Below are 18,064 nucleotides of genomic sequence, written 5' to 3' on the forward strand. Positions count from 1 at the left end.
AACACTTCTAAATTGGAGAATGTCACTGCCCCTCCTTCAACTCATTCCTATTAGCGGTATTACACACCCACAACACAAAAGAGCACTCCCAGGTAGCCAACTGGTCTCGTCAGAGATTCCTGTGGAAGCAGAGTCATTGAGAAAGTGGTTATCACTGGTGTAACCCAACTGGCTGCCCACTATCCCGTTACTGAGTCCCAGTTCATTTTGTAGTCTTGGAGATACAGGGGAGGACCTAGAAGCCTATAAGCTACTTACTTGTGCCCTCCATTCCCAAAACTGGCCTTAGTCATTTGCATTTGGGGGTGTGCATGTCTGCATATAAGTGTGTATGTGCATGTGTGTGAGTGAGTGTGAATGTTGATGGGTGATCTAATGGTAATTCATGTATACACACTTTTGAGATTGTCTTACCTGATTTATTTTTATATAGATAAGAGAGATCCTTATAGAACTATGTGATTTGCTAGTCTGCTGTGTCATAATCATATGTGAAGAGTAATCCTGTATAAGGTTCAATGTCTAGGCACAAAGGCTGCAGTTATCAGAGGCTCCAGTCCATCATAACTTATAATGAACGGTCTTTATTGAACAGTATTTTGCAATCCCCTATGTTATCATGTCATGGTGAGTATGGATGAAACCTTCAGCTCTTGACCGGTGAATATTGTCTTAGCACCTCAGTATCATTTTTGAGGGATGTTAGTGGACCAAGAATTTTTGATATGAGCTAATAGCCAGAAATAATACGTTTGCTGCATAAAGCACACATTTATGAAGCATGCATGCGCCTAATCAATCCACATACAAAAACATGAGACAGTTTTAGAAATTGAGTATATGAAAAAAGTTGGTAACACCGTATTTGAAGGGCTGTGCATGAGACCAAGGGCGTAGATTTCCTAAGGTGGGTGAAGGCGGGATCCACTGTCTATTAAGCAGGCAGTCTGAAGATCCTCCCCCAGGACATTCTGAGCATCAAACTATTTATTTCCTGCATTCTGGTGAACTTTTCTTCACCAATTTGTGCCTTTTCTGCATCAATTTAAGGTGGAAATGTCTTTGTTTATGTAAAGGAAAATACAAAATTCAGGCATCTAGTGGCAATTCAAAATATAATGGAATATAATGCAGTAAGGCTCTCAGGCATTCCGTACTGCTATCACGTATTTATATTTATATGATGTTATTCCTGCTGAGTCAACACACGTATGCATGTTTTACTCTACAGTCCTCTTTTGTGTCTTTTGTTTGGGGAAGCAAGTTTTTTAAATATGCACGTGGCACCTATTCCCATCAACAATACATTAATTAATTTTAATAACTGTATAGGCCCCTGGACTTGAATAGCTCGTACGTGTTTCAGCAAGATCTCTGCTCATATTCAAAGCTTTCAACATATTCAAAATATACCCCACATATCTGTATTTTGGCACTTCTCAAAAAACATTACCTAGGAGCTCATTGGCTGCCATCACAACTCTCAACTTGGTCTGGAGACTATTTGAGAAAAAAGGTCCTAATATCAGACCCCCTCCTCCTTTTCCCTTCTGGCTCCTCCATGGTTATCAACAGTGCGTGGCTGCTGCTTCTTCATTCTGTCTTAGATCACATCCATTGCTTTTGAGGTTGCAAACTACCACCAGCTACTTTACCGGAGCCACTGTTGCATCTACGTGCATGATGTATGTGTCCTAAATATTGAGGGGGATGTGTTCCCTGCACCCCACCCAAAATCTACGCCTATGCATAAAATGATGCTGCCATGGCTCTATCACAACACGACATGGAACCTATCATGAATGTGAAGGGGTGTGTCTTTCCGTCAATTAACTCTGACCCCCCATTCAAATAACATAATTGACACTTAATGACAATAAACATTCATAAAGACTTCTTCATGTTCATGATAGTTGTCATGTCATGGTTATGATGGTGTCATGTCAGTCTTATGCACACCCTTTCAAATAAAGTGTTACCTACTTTTCGTGTTTACAGCATATGATTACAGACACAAAGTTTGGTTTTCAGTAGCAGGTGTTCAGCATGCGTCGGCCTTCCTTGACGAAAGCAGCCAAAGAGATCACACTGTCAGATAATGGAATATGCATGTATTTGATCAGGAGAGCGGGAAATTTTTACATCTCCACTTTCTACCTTAAATCATCAACATAAACATCACTGAATATACACAGCCAGGTTAACTTTACCATAAGTCAGTTTTAAATGCCTGACCTGATAAAACCCATGCATGAGCACACACACCCACTAAGGATACATGCAGGCATGGAAGACAATCTTCAGGATAGATAGATACACTTAGTTTCCATGGTGACAGCAGCTGTCCTCAAAGGCCGGCGGCAGCTCAGCAATGGTTTGTTAATTGGGGCAGGAATGTCTCAATGCATGTAACGTATCTTCAAAACATATACAAGAATACACACACGTACCCAGAGAGTGACAGGTATGCACAGTAGTCACATGTAAGCAGAGCCACTCCTCACTGTGCATATTTATGAGTACTCTGTAGAAGCAACATTGAGATGTGAGGACCTTGTACATTGTTATGTTTATGTTTAAAATCTGTAGCATCCCATAAATACTACAATTCCCCACAATGCATTCTCTATTATGTGTTTATAGTGCTGTACAGCAGAGGGAAGCACTCTTACCTAACGGATAAGTGTCACATGTTGAAAGGGTGACAATCCTCTTCACACAGAAATAGAGGGACACAAGTGCTTCATCCCCTGAGAGAAGCATAATAGAAACTATAAATTGATACATCCATATAGATCATGCGAACACAAGCAGGTTTGAAGGTATGAAGAATTAATAATCTACTGTTCACTGTCCGCCCCCTCAAGCCCAATTTAAAATGAGAAGGTAGAACATTTTTCTAACGCCTTTGAAAATTTCAAGAGCAGGTATGTCTCATGTCATCACAACTTTCTCCGGTGTTAATGAGCTGAGTGAAGGAGAACCTCATTGCCAACTAATTCTCAAAGAAAACGAACCAAACTGTAAAAGCCTCCTGACACAGATATATTGGTAAAGGACACACATAAAACAGGTCATCATAAATGTGGGTGTTGAGTAAAATTTGATTCAAAAGTTAACAGAAGGGGATCTACGTAAAAGATTTAATGTTGTGCTTGAGTTTAATCACAAACCCTGATTTCATTTCCTGTTTTAATCACAGAGTTGAACCATTTCATATTGCTCTCCCATAGTGAGAGGAGCAGAGGTGTGAAAGGAATAGCAATGACTGAGAGAGGTAGAGGGAACCATGCATGTGTCTGTATGTGTGTGTATGACTGCTGTAAAGCCAGGGCATTAGAGCAGTGTGGCTGCCGCTTAATGGAGAAGAATGAACTGTTTCCGATATGAATGTATGCATGTCGGGGGAATCCTGCTTTTGTTTTGTCTGTGTTCTATCTGCAGTCCTGATTCTCACATGCGGCCGTAACACAGATTGTAATACCAAGACAAATCTAATCGTACGAGAAATTAAGATTACTTTAGCACACATTTAATCTTTGGAGTGAAGATTCGTTCATAGTGGAGAAAAGAGGGATGGGAGGAGCATTTTCTGAATCTTTATTTAGCATGCATCATATAATCATTCAAGGATGGCTTGTCTGCGCTGGTGACACATTCATTTCATGCATGTGTGCATCACAATTCTTTTTTTTTGTATTCAGTTGAAATTTCTATTCATCGTCCTTTGTTGCAAAGTATCTTCTTATATTAGAACTTCACAGACGATCACACGAACATAAACTTGGGTGTCATCTGCAAAGACATGTTCCTGAATGCAGTTATTTTAAAATGAGAACATGTCCTATGGCATTATTGCCTGCATTTATTTATTTTATTTTTATTTTTTTACATTTTCCAGGAGGCCTCTGATGATATTCAGATTACATTCTTTTTAAATGGGTGCTCTTGTGGCTAGTTTCATAAATTAATTTATCCTTTGCCCAATAAACTTTTCTTTATATCAAGTTATGAGGTGGAAGTGGCACAGATTCAGTTATAAGATTAAAACATGATAAACATACAAGCTCAGTCCTTAATATTTTCTTTTGTTTAAACGACATCAGTCCCAACAGGAGAAACATTTGGTCCATAGACCACCAGTTAGATAGCAGTTCTCTGTTCTGTATTACCTTTATCTTGAGAAAAGTCAAGGCCAATGTGTGGCACACATTTCAAGATCTTTTACCCTCTACATCTGAATGCTGATGGAGATTTCAAAAATGTTTCACTCAGACTGTTGAGTGCACTACATCACTTTGTTTTTTTAAAAAAAAAAGCATCATTAAGTTTCATTTGTCAATACAAAGATGAAGGGCATTCAGCTCACATGACCTCTCACGAAGCATCATTTGAGCTTCTGTCCCATCATTTAGATTTTCTATATTACGGTAGTCAGGGACCATTTTTCACTGAATTCACTGATGACAATCAATGTTCCATGAATAGGCAGTGAGCACTACTGCAGAGGACTGAGATTTATTATGGGCAAATATTACACAATTGCGCACCAATGTGCATACACACAAACAAAAGTATTGAAATTCTGATTCTATCAATGATACTATTGAGCTTTTAGACAAAGCAGAAAAAAGAAACATCAAGTATGTTGTGATTTGATACCTAGACTGTGATACTGTGACATGATACCACAATAATACAAAAAAAAGAGAGAGAAAACAATCATTTATTTTTACAAGTCATTCTTGTTTTTATTTTATTTGGGCACTTTACTCCCCTCCATCTCCAAGGGAGCCATTCAGATTAATGAAATCTAATAGTATGAAAGAGGTTTTCATTTCACTGAGATTCCTGTGGAGAAACTATGATATGAATCAAAGGACTAAACCATCATGCTTTATGAAGAAAACACACTCAAGTGACTTGTTTCATTTCTCATTTATTGATACAAATTAAGATGAAGAGCACAGTTTTCTCAAACTTTTCCATAACAAGACTCCCCACTGTACAGTAACCGCATTTATTTGAAAGCTAAAATAGAATTTGTCTGCCGCGCTAGCTGCTAAATTTATCTGTACAGTCTTTTTCATTTTTGTTAGAATCCCATTGGATCCTTTTCAAGGACATGTGGTAGTTCCCAAAACCCAGTGAGAACCACTGCTTTAGCAAGTAGCCCAGTTCCACATACTCTGAATCTAGCACTGTATTACAGGGTTGGGGTCGATTCAGGACGCCTTGATGGAGTAAAACGCACATCACACATGACACTATGATAGGAACCAGTATTACAGCATGAGACAAATTAAGACCTAATACAAATTTAAAATATTAACTATATTTTTTCTACGTTTAAGCTCTCAGTGGAATTGACCCCAACCTTGCCTAAGCCATCAGTCTTTGTAAAGTACACTGTTTCCAGGGAATTGAAAAAAAGATATTTGAACGACCTTAGCCAGCTCTTATACAATGTTGTTTGTAGGTCCCGAGGCTGTCTGTTTTGTAAAAAAAAAAAGAAAACAAACACATTTTTACCTGACTTTCTATGCTGTCGTTTCTGTATAAATGTTCTACTGTTCAGTGCATGTTGTAACTTTGGCGTTGTGACTGGTTATGATTCACACAGAGCCAGTACTTGTCATGTTAACAAAAAACAAAAAAAACAAACAAAAAAAATGTGTGTCTCAATGTCCCAAGATATTTCTATTTCTTAAGAAAAGCAACATTTCCCTTGGATGACTCAAAATGAAATAAATCAGATCACTTTACATTTTGATTAGGGTTTGCTGACTTTCATTTTACTGATAACTTGCAGTTTTTGATGCAAACAAAAACAGGAGTATGTATTATTAAGGTTTGTGTTGTGCAGTGAGGACAGTACATTTATTATGTTCCGACTGCAAAACTGAAGTCTTCATTGGAACACATGCAGCCGTATTAATAAAACGTTTACACGGTGTTGCACCAATCTGGAGAAGATTTAATTTGATCATTATAACTAAAAGAGCATGACTGAGGAATTGACCAGCACTCTTTAATAGAGCGGGTTTAGCGACCTGTTTGTAATTATTCTGGCTTGCTTATAGACATACTGGCAGACTGTTCTTTATGCACGTGAGTAAATGTGTACAGGAGAGAGGCTAACAGAAGGAAGGAGGATGTTAGATGAAGAGGAAGCTGTGAGCTGTTGGGCAGGAGCAGGCCTCCAGCCTCCCAACACGCCTCCACACACCCCTGCATCGAGGGTTTCCCACCGCCTGCCACTGGAGAGACTGTCTTCTGCAGGAAGGAAGCATGGAGGAATTAGTTAGTGGTCACAAGATTTCTCTTTTAAATCGAAGTGATGATCAATGTTGCCATCTAGTGGTAGGCCTCATTGTTACTAATCAGATCTGAGAGATAGGGTGTAGACCAGTAGACTGGGTGAAAAACAAGTCCTGGATGTATGACGCAGGCGGTTCTTTTAGAACCACATATCAATACTCTACCCACCACTACACTTTTTGCAGGAACCAGAGCCAGGATCTTCTGTCTATGCAGTGCAACAATTTCTGTTTGCGGCACAGATAAAGTGCATATATGTGCACGTATACTTCCTTTTCATTTGAATGCAAGCCCACTCAAAAATATAGCTCCTGTGGGTATGATTAGGCTTACATTTACGATGAATATATGTTAGGATTTAAGGTTCCCTGGGGTGTTTTTAACCTATAGGTTATATACTATATATAGTAGCACTATATATATCGTCTTGTGCATGTGCATGGGGACATACATGTAGCACTCATGCACGCCAGTGACGACATACTCATTTCTACCAATGGTGTCACACTATTCCACTTATCTACAGGTGGCCATAATGCTCAAAGATATGCAGCAACGCACCAGCAAAGGCAAAAAACAGTACGGAACATGGAGGAAAACAATGTAAGTTTCAAAAAGAAAAACAAGCCTTGCAAGAGTTTTATGATGAAGGAAATGCATTCATCATGTGTGTTAGACCTCTGGATCCACATAATACGTTTTGAAGAATAAGACTGAATGTAAACATAACTTTTCTTTGCTTGCAAGAAAACTCCACAGGTCACCTTTCAGTGAGGCCTGCAATCGGACTGCTCTTAAAAACTACATGGACAGCTGCAGAGAGTTTTTTTTTAAATTATTATTATTTAAGAACAATTTTTGTTTGTTCCCAATGCAGTTCTAGAAAATAGCAATATTTGTGTTGTCTTGTGCTTTTTTTTAGATTTGCATTTTATGGTAAATCCTCTACAGTTATCCTAATGCTAATCATAATTTAGAATTAAGTATAACATTGATGGAATAGTTGGCATTTTGGGACATACGATATTAAGATTGAACTCCACTCAGCTGTGTGTACAAGTAAATATAAAGCATTAACAGCTGGTTAGCAGACTTTAGCACCAAGACTGAAAATGGGAAAACAGCTAGCAGCTATCTGCTTACCAGCATACATAATTACAGTACCGATATGAGAGTGGCATGGAAGTGTTTGTCCCAAATGGTCAAAATATTCTTTTAAACCTTCTTTTTTATCTTCTCACTCCTTGGCAGGTGAGAAGGAAACCATTTAATAGTCAATTTTTCACTGATTCCTCCCCTTATGCAGTCAATCCCCGTTTGCCATAATGTTAAACTGCTGACTCATGAACAAATATATTGAATGTGCATTAGTAAATGGACAATATTCAATCCATTTGAAGTAATCTGGGATATTTTTTATATTCTTTCTCTGCAAATATTATTACATATTATTAATCATGGAGGACAAGTGGTGTGTTTCAAATAACTCTAATTACTTTCTAATCTACTCGTGTGTTATACTGCTTTTAGCTGGTAATCTCAGAATACTTGACTGCCAAAGGCTGAGGCGGAAAGGTCACCTTCGTTAGTGTGGTTATGCTCAACGCTGAGTTTCTTTACATGTGAGCAAAATGAACTTCAAGCTAATTTCATGGCTGAATAAGCCCTTGGCTGGGCTTTAAAAAACAAATACCTTATCTATCGCTTATTAACATTTCCTGAACAACACAGGCTTAAATTTGGTGAGGCTTTCTAAATTCAACAAATATTAACTGTCGAACACAACTTTTCTTTATCGGGGAGGGGGGGTTGTGATATGACATTGTCCTTATTGTCTTGCCTGTCCTCTTGGTTTTCCTCTCCGTCTCCGGTGCAGTGCGCCTGTCCAGCAGCCAGAGCCGGTGGCTGGCACTCCACACACACGCGGTGCCCCTCCCTCAGGTGCTCCATCCACTGGGTGTGTGGGCCCGCGCTGTGCTGGCATCCTTTTGTCAGAGAGGTCAACCGAAACTGGACACAATACCTGTTTCACACAAACAGGCACAAGCAAACCTCAGGCTGAAAACACACACGAGGAGACATCAAAGGCAGAAATAGTGTAATTTTTCGCATTTTTCTGGAGACGTTACCCTATAATGTCGCTGCTGTCGGGGATGTCTCTTTTCTTCCTGGCGTTGCCATAGCCACCAGTGATGATAAGCGCTGGGACTGCAGAGGGAGCATTCGTGATAAGAACATTACATGCGACCGTATGTTGCAATACTGGAGCCTCATGCATTTACAATGAGCGTGTGCTGGGAAAATGTTCGTGACCGTAGGATTCTCTGGCGTGTCGTTTTCAAATTAAGGAAGCTCAGAAAAAAAACACAGGCAAATGCACGCTTGAAATAACATCTCGTTTTCCTTGTTTTCCACGTTGAAGAAAGAAAACATGTCAGCCTGGAGAGCTGGGAGAAACAGCTTCGCCCACAGGCTTCAACATGTCTAAAGGCAGCACCATCAAACTGCACATACGACTGTGTCTAAAGACCCCACGCATCAGTATCTCCATCACTCTCACTGTGAAACATACAGTCACAACTGTTCCATAAAAAAGACAGAAGTACTTTGGTGTGCTGTAGTATGGGCAACGACTATTAAAAGCCACGTTAGTGCAACTATTAAAGACGGCACATGCGGGATCATAACTTTCATATTCACTAAGTCTACATTTCCACAGCTGATATGTAGATTCAATTACAATAATGTAGAAATAAAAAAAAAGCTTGTTCTGCATTCATACACTTTGTTTCATTGAATATATCCCAGAAAATACCAATACAGTGTGACATTACGGTTCAGATGTGTAATGATCTGTAGTCTGATCAGTTAATCAGATGTAGGAGTATGAAGGGACATTATAACATGGTTTTTAGTGGTGGAGATACTTATGATATATTATATATTAAAGAATGGCAGAGAATAATGTGTCCATCACTTGAACAGGTGCAAAGATCCAGGTTGGTGTCGCTCACCGAGTGAGTTGTGACAGTGCCCTCTCTGAGTCCAGTACTCTGCACAGCCGGCCTGCTCCTCCAGGTGGGGGCAGGGTTCGCCCGCGTTGAGCGGCTCCTGCAGGATGGTCCTGCTGCGCCTGCGAACCGTGGCCCTGCAGGGCTCGGCACAGCCCGACCACCCGGCCCACTCGCTCACCACACAGGACACCGCTGAGGAAAAAAGGGGAAAAAAAACGAAACGGGCATCAGAGAGTGTGTCTGCAGATCAGCTGACTTCAAGAGATCAGAACATTGCAGTGGGGACAGGAAAGTGGATGTTTGGCACACGCGCAGCATCATGCATTGTGTTTCATGAGTCACTGCTTGTTGAGGCAGAAACAATACAGATGTGTATCAATGGAAATCAAACCACTGATAGGCTCTCATAGTGAGATCTAGTTAAATCCTCTTAATATGAGCTCACTACACCTAAACTTTTGGCTTTTAATACAAAATCCTGACAACAGAATTTTGTCAAAGCATGTTTATCAGTTCTTTGTCACTCATACACAATCTCAAGATGCACTTGAACTGAAAACATTTAGTTAATGTGAGATTTAACAGGAGTTTCTTGTCAGCAGCACAAACCCACCTGGGCAGGCCGTCTCATAGTCGTGGCAGCAGTCCAGGGTGGACACGCAGGCCTGGTCGCAGTAGCAGGTGCCATAGGACCGGTCAGACCTCCACCCCCTGCTGATGCATGACGGGTCCCGGCCGGTGCAGCACAGACCCGCTTCCCGACAGCCCGACTGACAGGGACCCGCCAGGAGTAAAGACACCCCGAGGCAAAGCAGAGAGACAGAGCTGCAGCTCCTCCAGACCGTCATCACGAAGGAGCCGACATGCACTTTGCAGCAAGTTCGGTGAGTTGAACGCAGCGATGTCCCGAGCGGTGATCCGCGTCCCGTCCGCCTCACCAGAGGAGTGCTGCGCTGTTAAAGTCCTCACAATGAGCTCCCATCATGTGCGGTCAGTTGGGTCAGAGCTGCGACCATCAGGAGCTGAAGCTGGTCGGTGAGTTGGAAGTTATTCATGTGTCAACTCTGCATCTCTTAAAGGAACAGTTCACCACTGTAAGAACAAAAAACTCACAAAACCGACTTTAATGTGACAATGTGAGATCAATTAGGCAATTACAAGACCAAATTGAAACATATATCATAATAAACAGCTGCAGTTCATTTGTTACTTCCTCCATTGCATTGCTTCCCTGATCTTGGCCAAGCATCATGGAAATCTCCTCCCACTGTATTCAGTTTCTTGATATAGTTTGCCCTGCCCTGCAAGATATTAAGCATTAGTCCCCCCCTGCAGCTCCTTTAAATGCTCTGTGCATTAATGGAGCCACATGTGCAGAAGAGAAAAGTGAGATGAAAAGATAAAGACAGCTGGTAGAAACAGAATAAAAAATCACTGAGCTGCATTTGCATAGCGGATATTTTCTGCAGAAGCCGGAATAAAGGGGGAAAATCACTGTAAAACAAATGTGTGTTTGCTTTAATTCCTTTGCTGGCCCCCCCTCTCTCTCTCTCTGTTGGCTTCCCAGGCCCATGTGTGCCTCAACATGTGAAAAGAGTGGATTAATGAAGGTCCTATGGCCGAGGTTATTCATGCAAAAAGAACAACAGTGCAGGCCTCCACTCAAACTGAGATTCCCGGTGGCTTTCTGCTGTGTGAGTAGAGGGAGAAGCTAGGAACGGAAAGAGGGAACACCGTGACAGTTTGGGTTCCTTTCCCCTATGTGCGGCCCTACCTTGTGGCCCCCATGTGTATCTACAAAACTGGGCAGCTTGCTGAGACAGGGACCTTGTACATTTGCTGCTCCAGTGAACAGAAAGTCAGCACTAACTGGATGGAAACAGTCCATATAGACACCTCTCACACCCTCTGTCCTGTTCTATCTCATCTCATCAAATCTTTTCATGAGGAAAAGTTGAAGATGTCCATTTCAAAATAATATCAGCCTTCATTTATAAAATTTGGTTTTTTGCTGTCAGAAAGGTGGAAGAAAGTCCATTTGGAAGCGACGGCATGTTGAAATCTTGTGTTTTCAGTTCACAAAAGATAGAAATGGCCCGGGGCTGAACGGCTTCCCACCACACTGCACTCAAAAATGTATCATTTTTATGGCGTATCCAGCAGGGAAACTGGCTGGCAAACGATCAGACGCAGCCCCACACCGGCTCCACATCACTTTTAATACACAGGTGCTGCCGCTAGATTCAAGGCGCTCATTCTGATGTGGTCTTTGCTGCTGTTTCCAAGTGTTGCTCAACAGCTCACAGTAGGGCAAAATTCTTGGCAGTATTTAAACTAACCTCCTACTTACAGCCTTGACCCATTTCTGTAAATATATTATGTATTTTAGAAAAGGAAATATTTATTTGCACAGCATATTGTTGTGAGATATAACACTCCACCAGGTAACATACCACCTAATTTTACTTAGAATATACATGTACACACAGATGATCGCTGGTAACAACTTCAACTGCACTTTCAACACAGATGCAACAATAACATAAAGCAGATGATCATAGCCACGGATTATCTCTATCAAGCATGTTTGAAGTCTCTGCAGGTTGACTGTCACTCTGCACAGACAGCAATGAATAATGGCGGCCTGAGAGGTAGGGAAAATCTATAAAATGCTTTGAAAAATGGTGAACAGTGAATTTAAATACACAGAATGGGTTCAAATATGCAAATTAACTGCTATGATTCTCTAAATATGGCTCACATTCCAACAGAGGGAGTAAACAAGGCTGGCAGTGTTCGCCTAAAACAAGAACATGATACAGAAACAAGCCGCTGTGTTGGGACATAAGTAGCAATGCAGAGATTTACAGTTCAGATACACATAATCTCCTTATGTTCTCACTTAATATGATTCTGACTGCTCTACGGGCCAGAGGTAGGACTAGGATCGAAACTTGTAACACTGAACTAAAAATTTTAACTTTATCTCCCTGCTTAGCTTTCAGCCAGCAGTGCTCTAATCTAAGCCACTGCACTGTCCTCCTGCACAGGAGTCAGGAAGATGCATTCAGGTCCTTTACTTTAGTAAAAGTACTAATAATACCACACTGTAAAGATACGACAAGTAAAACCTCAAAATTCTAAAAAATGAATGAAAGTAATCAAACTAACTAAAAAGAAAAGCAGCAAACAATGATCTGTTTTGCATGAAAAATGACTCCATGACTATCAACATAGTGGCTAATTCATTTTCTTATTGTTTTGTTGGAGACTTATTGTTTTGCCGTACTTGTACTCATATGTTTTGTGTGCAAAAAACTCAATTTGTGAAGTAACTAGTAACTAAAGCTGTCAAGTAAATGTAGTGAAGTAAAAAGAGCAATATTTATCTCTGAAATGTAGTGGAGTGGAAGGAGAAAGTCGCATGAGATTAGCATACTCAAGTCACATACTAGCACTTCAAATCTGTACTTGAGTACAGAACTTGAATAAATGTACTTAGTCACTTTGCGCCACTGATGGAGGTATACGGTTTAGAGTATTTGCACTTATTTGGCTGCTCTTTGTTCTCACTTTCTTACTTCTGTATTACTTCAAAACTACTTCAAACTTAGAAAAAAGACTGATTAGTCCTGTTCATTATTCCGGTGTGTTTGGTACAGCTGAGGCTGGGATTCACTCTGATTCTGATTAATGCCGAGAATCCTCCTAGTTTCACATTGCACTGCATTGAGTTTGAGCCACAATTAGTGATGCATTTGCTTGCAACCTCTGTATCACGCTGCAAAACCTGCATATGAGCCACTGATATCATAATTTTTGTACACCGCAGGAGATAATTATGGGGCCTTGAACTTACTGAAACTAATGAAGAAAAATCACCAGTTTGTGCCATTTAAAGTCAGTCATGGTGGTGATTAATCTTTTCAACTTGGTGTAAGCACCTACAGTGCCATTCATCATCTCCCCTTCCTCTGCAGCCTCTTACTGCTGAGAAGACTTAGAGATAAACTGAGACATTTACACACACATATGATGCAGATATTGTGCATATATGCTTAGATAAAGGCGCAAGTGTTTAATATATTTGCGTGTAAGCATAGTTACTAGAGGTAGCCTATGTGGTGTGTGGGTCTGTGCATATGCAAGAATTTCACGTGTACAGTGTGCACAAGCTGTGAACATGGAATAATGTCCTACAAAGACCCAGAAACTCTCTGTAATGCCTTCTGGCACATGTTATTTTCCTCAGTAATGGTGAAAACGCATACATTCACAGCTCGCAACAAAAGTGGTTTTATGAGGAGCTCAAGGTTTTTTTCCCCTAATCCGGGAGGAGAGTGTTTAAATAAACCGTGGATGGAGGCTGATGGTCATAGAAGGAGGGAAACACCAGCTTGGCTGTCTGCATCCTTTGCTCCCAAACAATCTAACACTTAGGGAATAGGAAACACACCTGCACAGGTAACAGGTGTGAATAATCCACTGTGGGCTCCCTCTGTTTTTAAATCAGCACCGTCAGCAGTAAAAGTAGATCAACATGATTTTTCTAATGGACCTCCAGATGATGCTTCTGGATGTGATTTACTTCATCCTGCGCAACTCTTTGCGGGTCGTCCTGCGCCCACGCATCAAGCCGATCGACGACGAGCTGGTGCTGATCACCGGATCGGGTGGCGGCCTGGGTCGCCTCTTCGCTCAGGAATTCACCAAGAATGGGGCCGAGGTGGTGCTGTGGGACATCAACAGCAGCTCCAACGAGCAGACAGCCAAGCTGGTGCGTGAGATGGGGGGTAAGGCGCACACCTACACGGTGGACGTGACAAACAGGGAGGACGTGTATCGCACCGCAGACCTTGTGCGAAAGGAGCTGGGCCGGGACGTCACGATGCTGGTAAACAACGCTGGCGTGGTGGCTGGGGAGCGCATTTTGGACTGTCCCGATGAGTTGATGGAGAAGACCATGAAGGTCAACTGCCACGCTCTCTTCTGGGTGAGAAGTCTAGAGTCCAAATGAAATGTGGTGAAGAATCACACTGAAGAAGTCTATCCTTCATTTATTAATAGTCCTAAATCTCCTGTCACCTGGAGGACTGGTGCTCATCCAGAACAATTACTGCGTAATTATGTTGCTAAAATATGTAGATCATGTTTACGTCCTGATCAATAACTCTTGTTGTAAATGTGAACACAGAAATATTTGATCATGTGTGTCAATTTTAGCAAATATCAAATCCAAAAAAAGACAGAGAGAAAAACTTCACAATTCAAATCAGTTGTTTAAAACTTGTGGAATTAATTCATGTCTTGATTGTTACACACTTATGTATTTTCCTACGAGGCTACTTCCTCACAGTTTTTTTTAATATATATGTATTTAATACGTGTATAAAATCTTCCCTGCCTTGTAGGCGACACACTTTTTAAGTCGAACACAGACAAAGATTCAGCGCTGAAATTAAGCATTTGAATTTCACAATGTATAATCTTTTCATCAGCTGCCATACAGAGCAGGTTATTGTGCGCAGTGCGACGCATGACGTGTAAAATGTATTGCGTTAATAGCTTTATCCCCTTCACACTATGGACTGTAGGATTCCCACATAAATCCGCTTAATGTGAAGCTGCTCATGCAACATAAGCTTCCCTCACATTGAGCAACATTTAAGTCACTACGAGTCATATGAATGCCGTTTGTTGCCTCATAATAACCTGCTGCATGTGTGTGTGTGTTTGTCTCAGACAGTGAAGGCCTTCCTCCCTCAGATGAAGGCTCAGAACCACGGACACATTGTGACCATCGCCAGCGTCCTCGGCCTCTTCAGCACCGCCTGTGTTGAGGTGAACCAGGGAGGGAGAAACATCATTGCAACACTATGATATGACAGCGTTATTGGCACAGTCTATCACACAGCTCTCAGCTCGAGTCAGCAAATGATGTAACAGATTCAAAAGCATATGACAGAAACAGACGTCTGAGCAGGTCTGACCAACCGCAGCTCATTCTGTAAGCATCCAACACTTGCACAGGCATAGTAAACGAGTTTTGGTTTCTGTTCGGGACAGGATTACTGTGCCAGTAAGTTTGCTGCAGTGGGCTTCCATGAGTCTCTGGCCCACGAGCTGCTGGCCGAGGAGGCTGACGGAGTGAAAACTACTCTTGTGTGCCCCTACATCGTGGACACAGGCATGTTTGAAGGCTGCAAGATACGGTATGTCAAGCAAACACCCACATTCTTTTCTTCTAATAGAGTGATTTAGACCCAGACAAGAATATAGTACAAAACCTGGAAATATATGGACACACCAAATACCATTCAATCTGTTGTACATTTGCTTTAAAAATGCAAGCAAAGTATTGCATTTCTAAAAACACAATTATGAAAGAAAAATAGGAGAAAACAACTGCTCCTGCGTCTTGGCCTGCCTTCGTCCTGGCTCGCCTCTGTTCCACAGCAGTCTGTTAGACGGGCTGTTTATGTTTGGACACGGGTTGGCTGTCAAAACGCTGCATTAACTCATGAGTGACAGTCCGTTTGTCCTTTGGTGCCACTGACAGGGAGGAAATGGAACTGTTCCTGCCCCCTCTGGAGCCCCAGTACTGTGTGGAGCAGGCCATGAACGCCATCCTGATAGACCAACCGTTAGTGTGCATCCCTCGCCTCACCTACCTGCCTTTCCTGTCCAGAGCGTAAGTAGAAATGAACCAAAGACCATTAATAAATAAAGTTACAACATACCGGTTCAACTGGTAAATGTAGACAGTGGAGGAAAACAAGACAATGGAGAACAAAGAAGTAACAGCAGGGTATTTCAGAGGAAAGGAGTGTTTTTGTATGTACTGGAGACCTACAGGGTGCAGTTCTGGGAAATGAAACTGAAGTTTGTGAAAAATGGTGTCAACAACACTGATATTCTGCAGGACCTATAAACTAATTATGGTTTGATATATTCCACAGTACCAATATGCTACCAAAACAGCAAGGGTACAGAGTGGCAAGGAAATGGGCCTTTGTAAAACCTCTCAATACTGACACGTATCAAAGAACATATAAAACATCCAGGCTGTGTGACCACACATGCTGGGTTACAGCAATGTTCGTTTTAGGGCAGGAAGCTCAAATCTTGGAATAATGAAGGACTTGTACAGCTATGTACTGATAGGGGATTCAACAGGTTTAACGCTAGTCCACAGCATAGGTAATTTAACCAACCAGCTTACTGTCACTGGATGAACTACAGTTCAACAAAAACAAATGCCTGTGTGCTTTGCTCCTAGCAGTTATGTGTTAATTTATGGGTTCTGCAGAAGATATCAGAGTATTGTAATCCTTTGGTACCCTGTATTTACATGAAAAACCCATTTATTTCTCCTTTTCTCTACAATGCACAATTGTTCCTCCCTTGTTCTCCACAGTCTTGTTATCACCCACTGTACCTATGTTTAAGTACCAGTAGGAACCAGTAAATATTTCATTAGTACCTGATTCATACAACAGAATGACGTTGTAACTTGTACTGTATTAAGTGCTACCGTATACTTTCCTTTTTTAATTCTGTATTTCTTCACACATCATCTGCTGCTTAACATCTGATTTTAAGCTCTGCGGCACGTTCTCTTTCAGATTGTTGCCGTGGGAATCCAACGTGGTCACATATCGTTTCATGGGGTCCGACAAGTGCATGTACCCCTTCATCGACACCATGAAGAAACAAGCGTCTAATGGCTCCATTAAGGTTGCATAATCTAAGTACAGTTAAGACTGCGTTGGGTCAAAAACCTTTAAATGTCACTCAAAGGGTTTACCATTTATTAGATGAATGAAAATAAATAAATAATAATAAAGTAACAAAATCCTTCTGCATGTGGACAGCAGTGGGCCGAACAGCCCAGCTAAAGTCAGGATTCAATAACATGTGGAGGCCAAATGGAAGGAGCTTCAGACTTTGAGACTGATCATTCAGAAGCACGTACGAGATGACGACTCAGCCAAGTGGTCATCAGCACCCACAGAAACACTTCAGTAAAGTTCAGGCAAAGTCTGAGGTCCCTTCAGATGTTTTCACCGTAAACCTTTAAAATGGCAAAATATTTAACAGTGTCTGAATCCTGGACTGGCCAAAAGGGGAATGTCTTTATCATCTGTAAATGTGCCAGAATATCGTGCTGTGTTGTGTTTACATTAAATAAATTGACTGAAAAACAGCAAACGATTTGTGTGCTGCATTGTTTTTCTGAATTTCATAAGATGCAAATCAGCAACCAGCGTGGTGAGACTGATGCTAGCACTGAGTCGAGTTGGGTATTAAACATCTACTAGAAAATGTTTACATGCCGTAATGATCAAAAAACACATTTCTCATACTGTACTGCCGTGTACTCTGTATCTCACTTCCTACAGTTTGACACCTTTTAAAGAACCGGATCTGAATTGGAACAGGATCCAAATGTCGAACTACCACAAATTCTATAAGAAAAGATTTTCATTTTCACTCATTCCTAAAAAAATTTTGGACCCTCTGCACTTTTTAATATGCGTTAATCTCAGAAGACAGTTAAACATGAAGACTTTAGAAAAATACTTTCATGTAAGTATGAGTGACCACGCAGCATACAGCATGTCAGGATGTAATGTTTAAAATGTCTTCAGTCAAACTAATAATGTCAAAATAGTTTCATTTTTTCCTCAATTTTAGCTTTTAACAAAGAACTATTAAATAATTGTTGT

At 41.1% G+C, this 18,064-nt stretch overlaps 2 protein-coding genes across 2 annotated transcripts; one reads left to right on the plus strand and one right to left on the minus strand.

The window, feature by feature from the left end:
* Positions 1-6,158: 6,158 nt before the first annotated feature.
* Positions 6,159-10,183, minus strand: si:dkey-7k24.5 (somatomedin-B and thrombospondin type-1 domain-containing protein). The gene is made up of 5 exons (XM_041961638.1): positions 9,949-10,183; positions 9,336-9,527; positions 8,451-8,529; positions 8,162-8,344; positions 6,159-6,276 (listed from the first exon to the last, which is right to left on the minus strand). The coding sequence occupies exons 1-5, from the start codon at positions 10,181-10,183 to the stop codon at positions 6,159-6,161; spliced, it is 807 nt and encodes a 268-aa protein (XP_041817572.1).
* Positions 10,184-13,875: 3,692 nt separating this feature from the next.
* On the plus strand, positions 13,876-17,497 carry LOC121620708 (retinol dehydrogenase 10-A). The gene is made up of 5 exons (XM_041956872.1): positions 13,876-14,328; positions 15,078-15,176; positions 15,402-15,547; positions 15,895-16,026; positions 16,961-17,497. The coding sequence occupies exons 1-5, from the start codon at positions 13,876-13,878 to the stop codon at positions 17,079-17,081; spliced, it is 951 nt and encodes a 316-aa protein (XP_041812806.1). The 3' UTR covers positions 17,082-17,497.
* Positions 17,498-18,064: the final 567 nt, after the last annotated feature.

The sequence above is a fragment of the Chelmon rostratus genome, chromosome 2 (genome assembly GCF_017976325.1).
Source record: "Chelmon rostratus isolate fCheRos1 chromosome 2, fCheRos1.pri, whole genome shotgun sequence".
Taxonomy (NCBI): domain Eukaryota; kingdom Metazoa; phylum Chordata; class Actinopteri; order Chaetodontiformes; family Chaetodontidae; genus Chelmon; species Chelmon rostratus.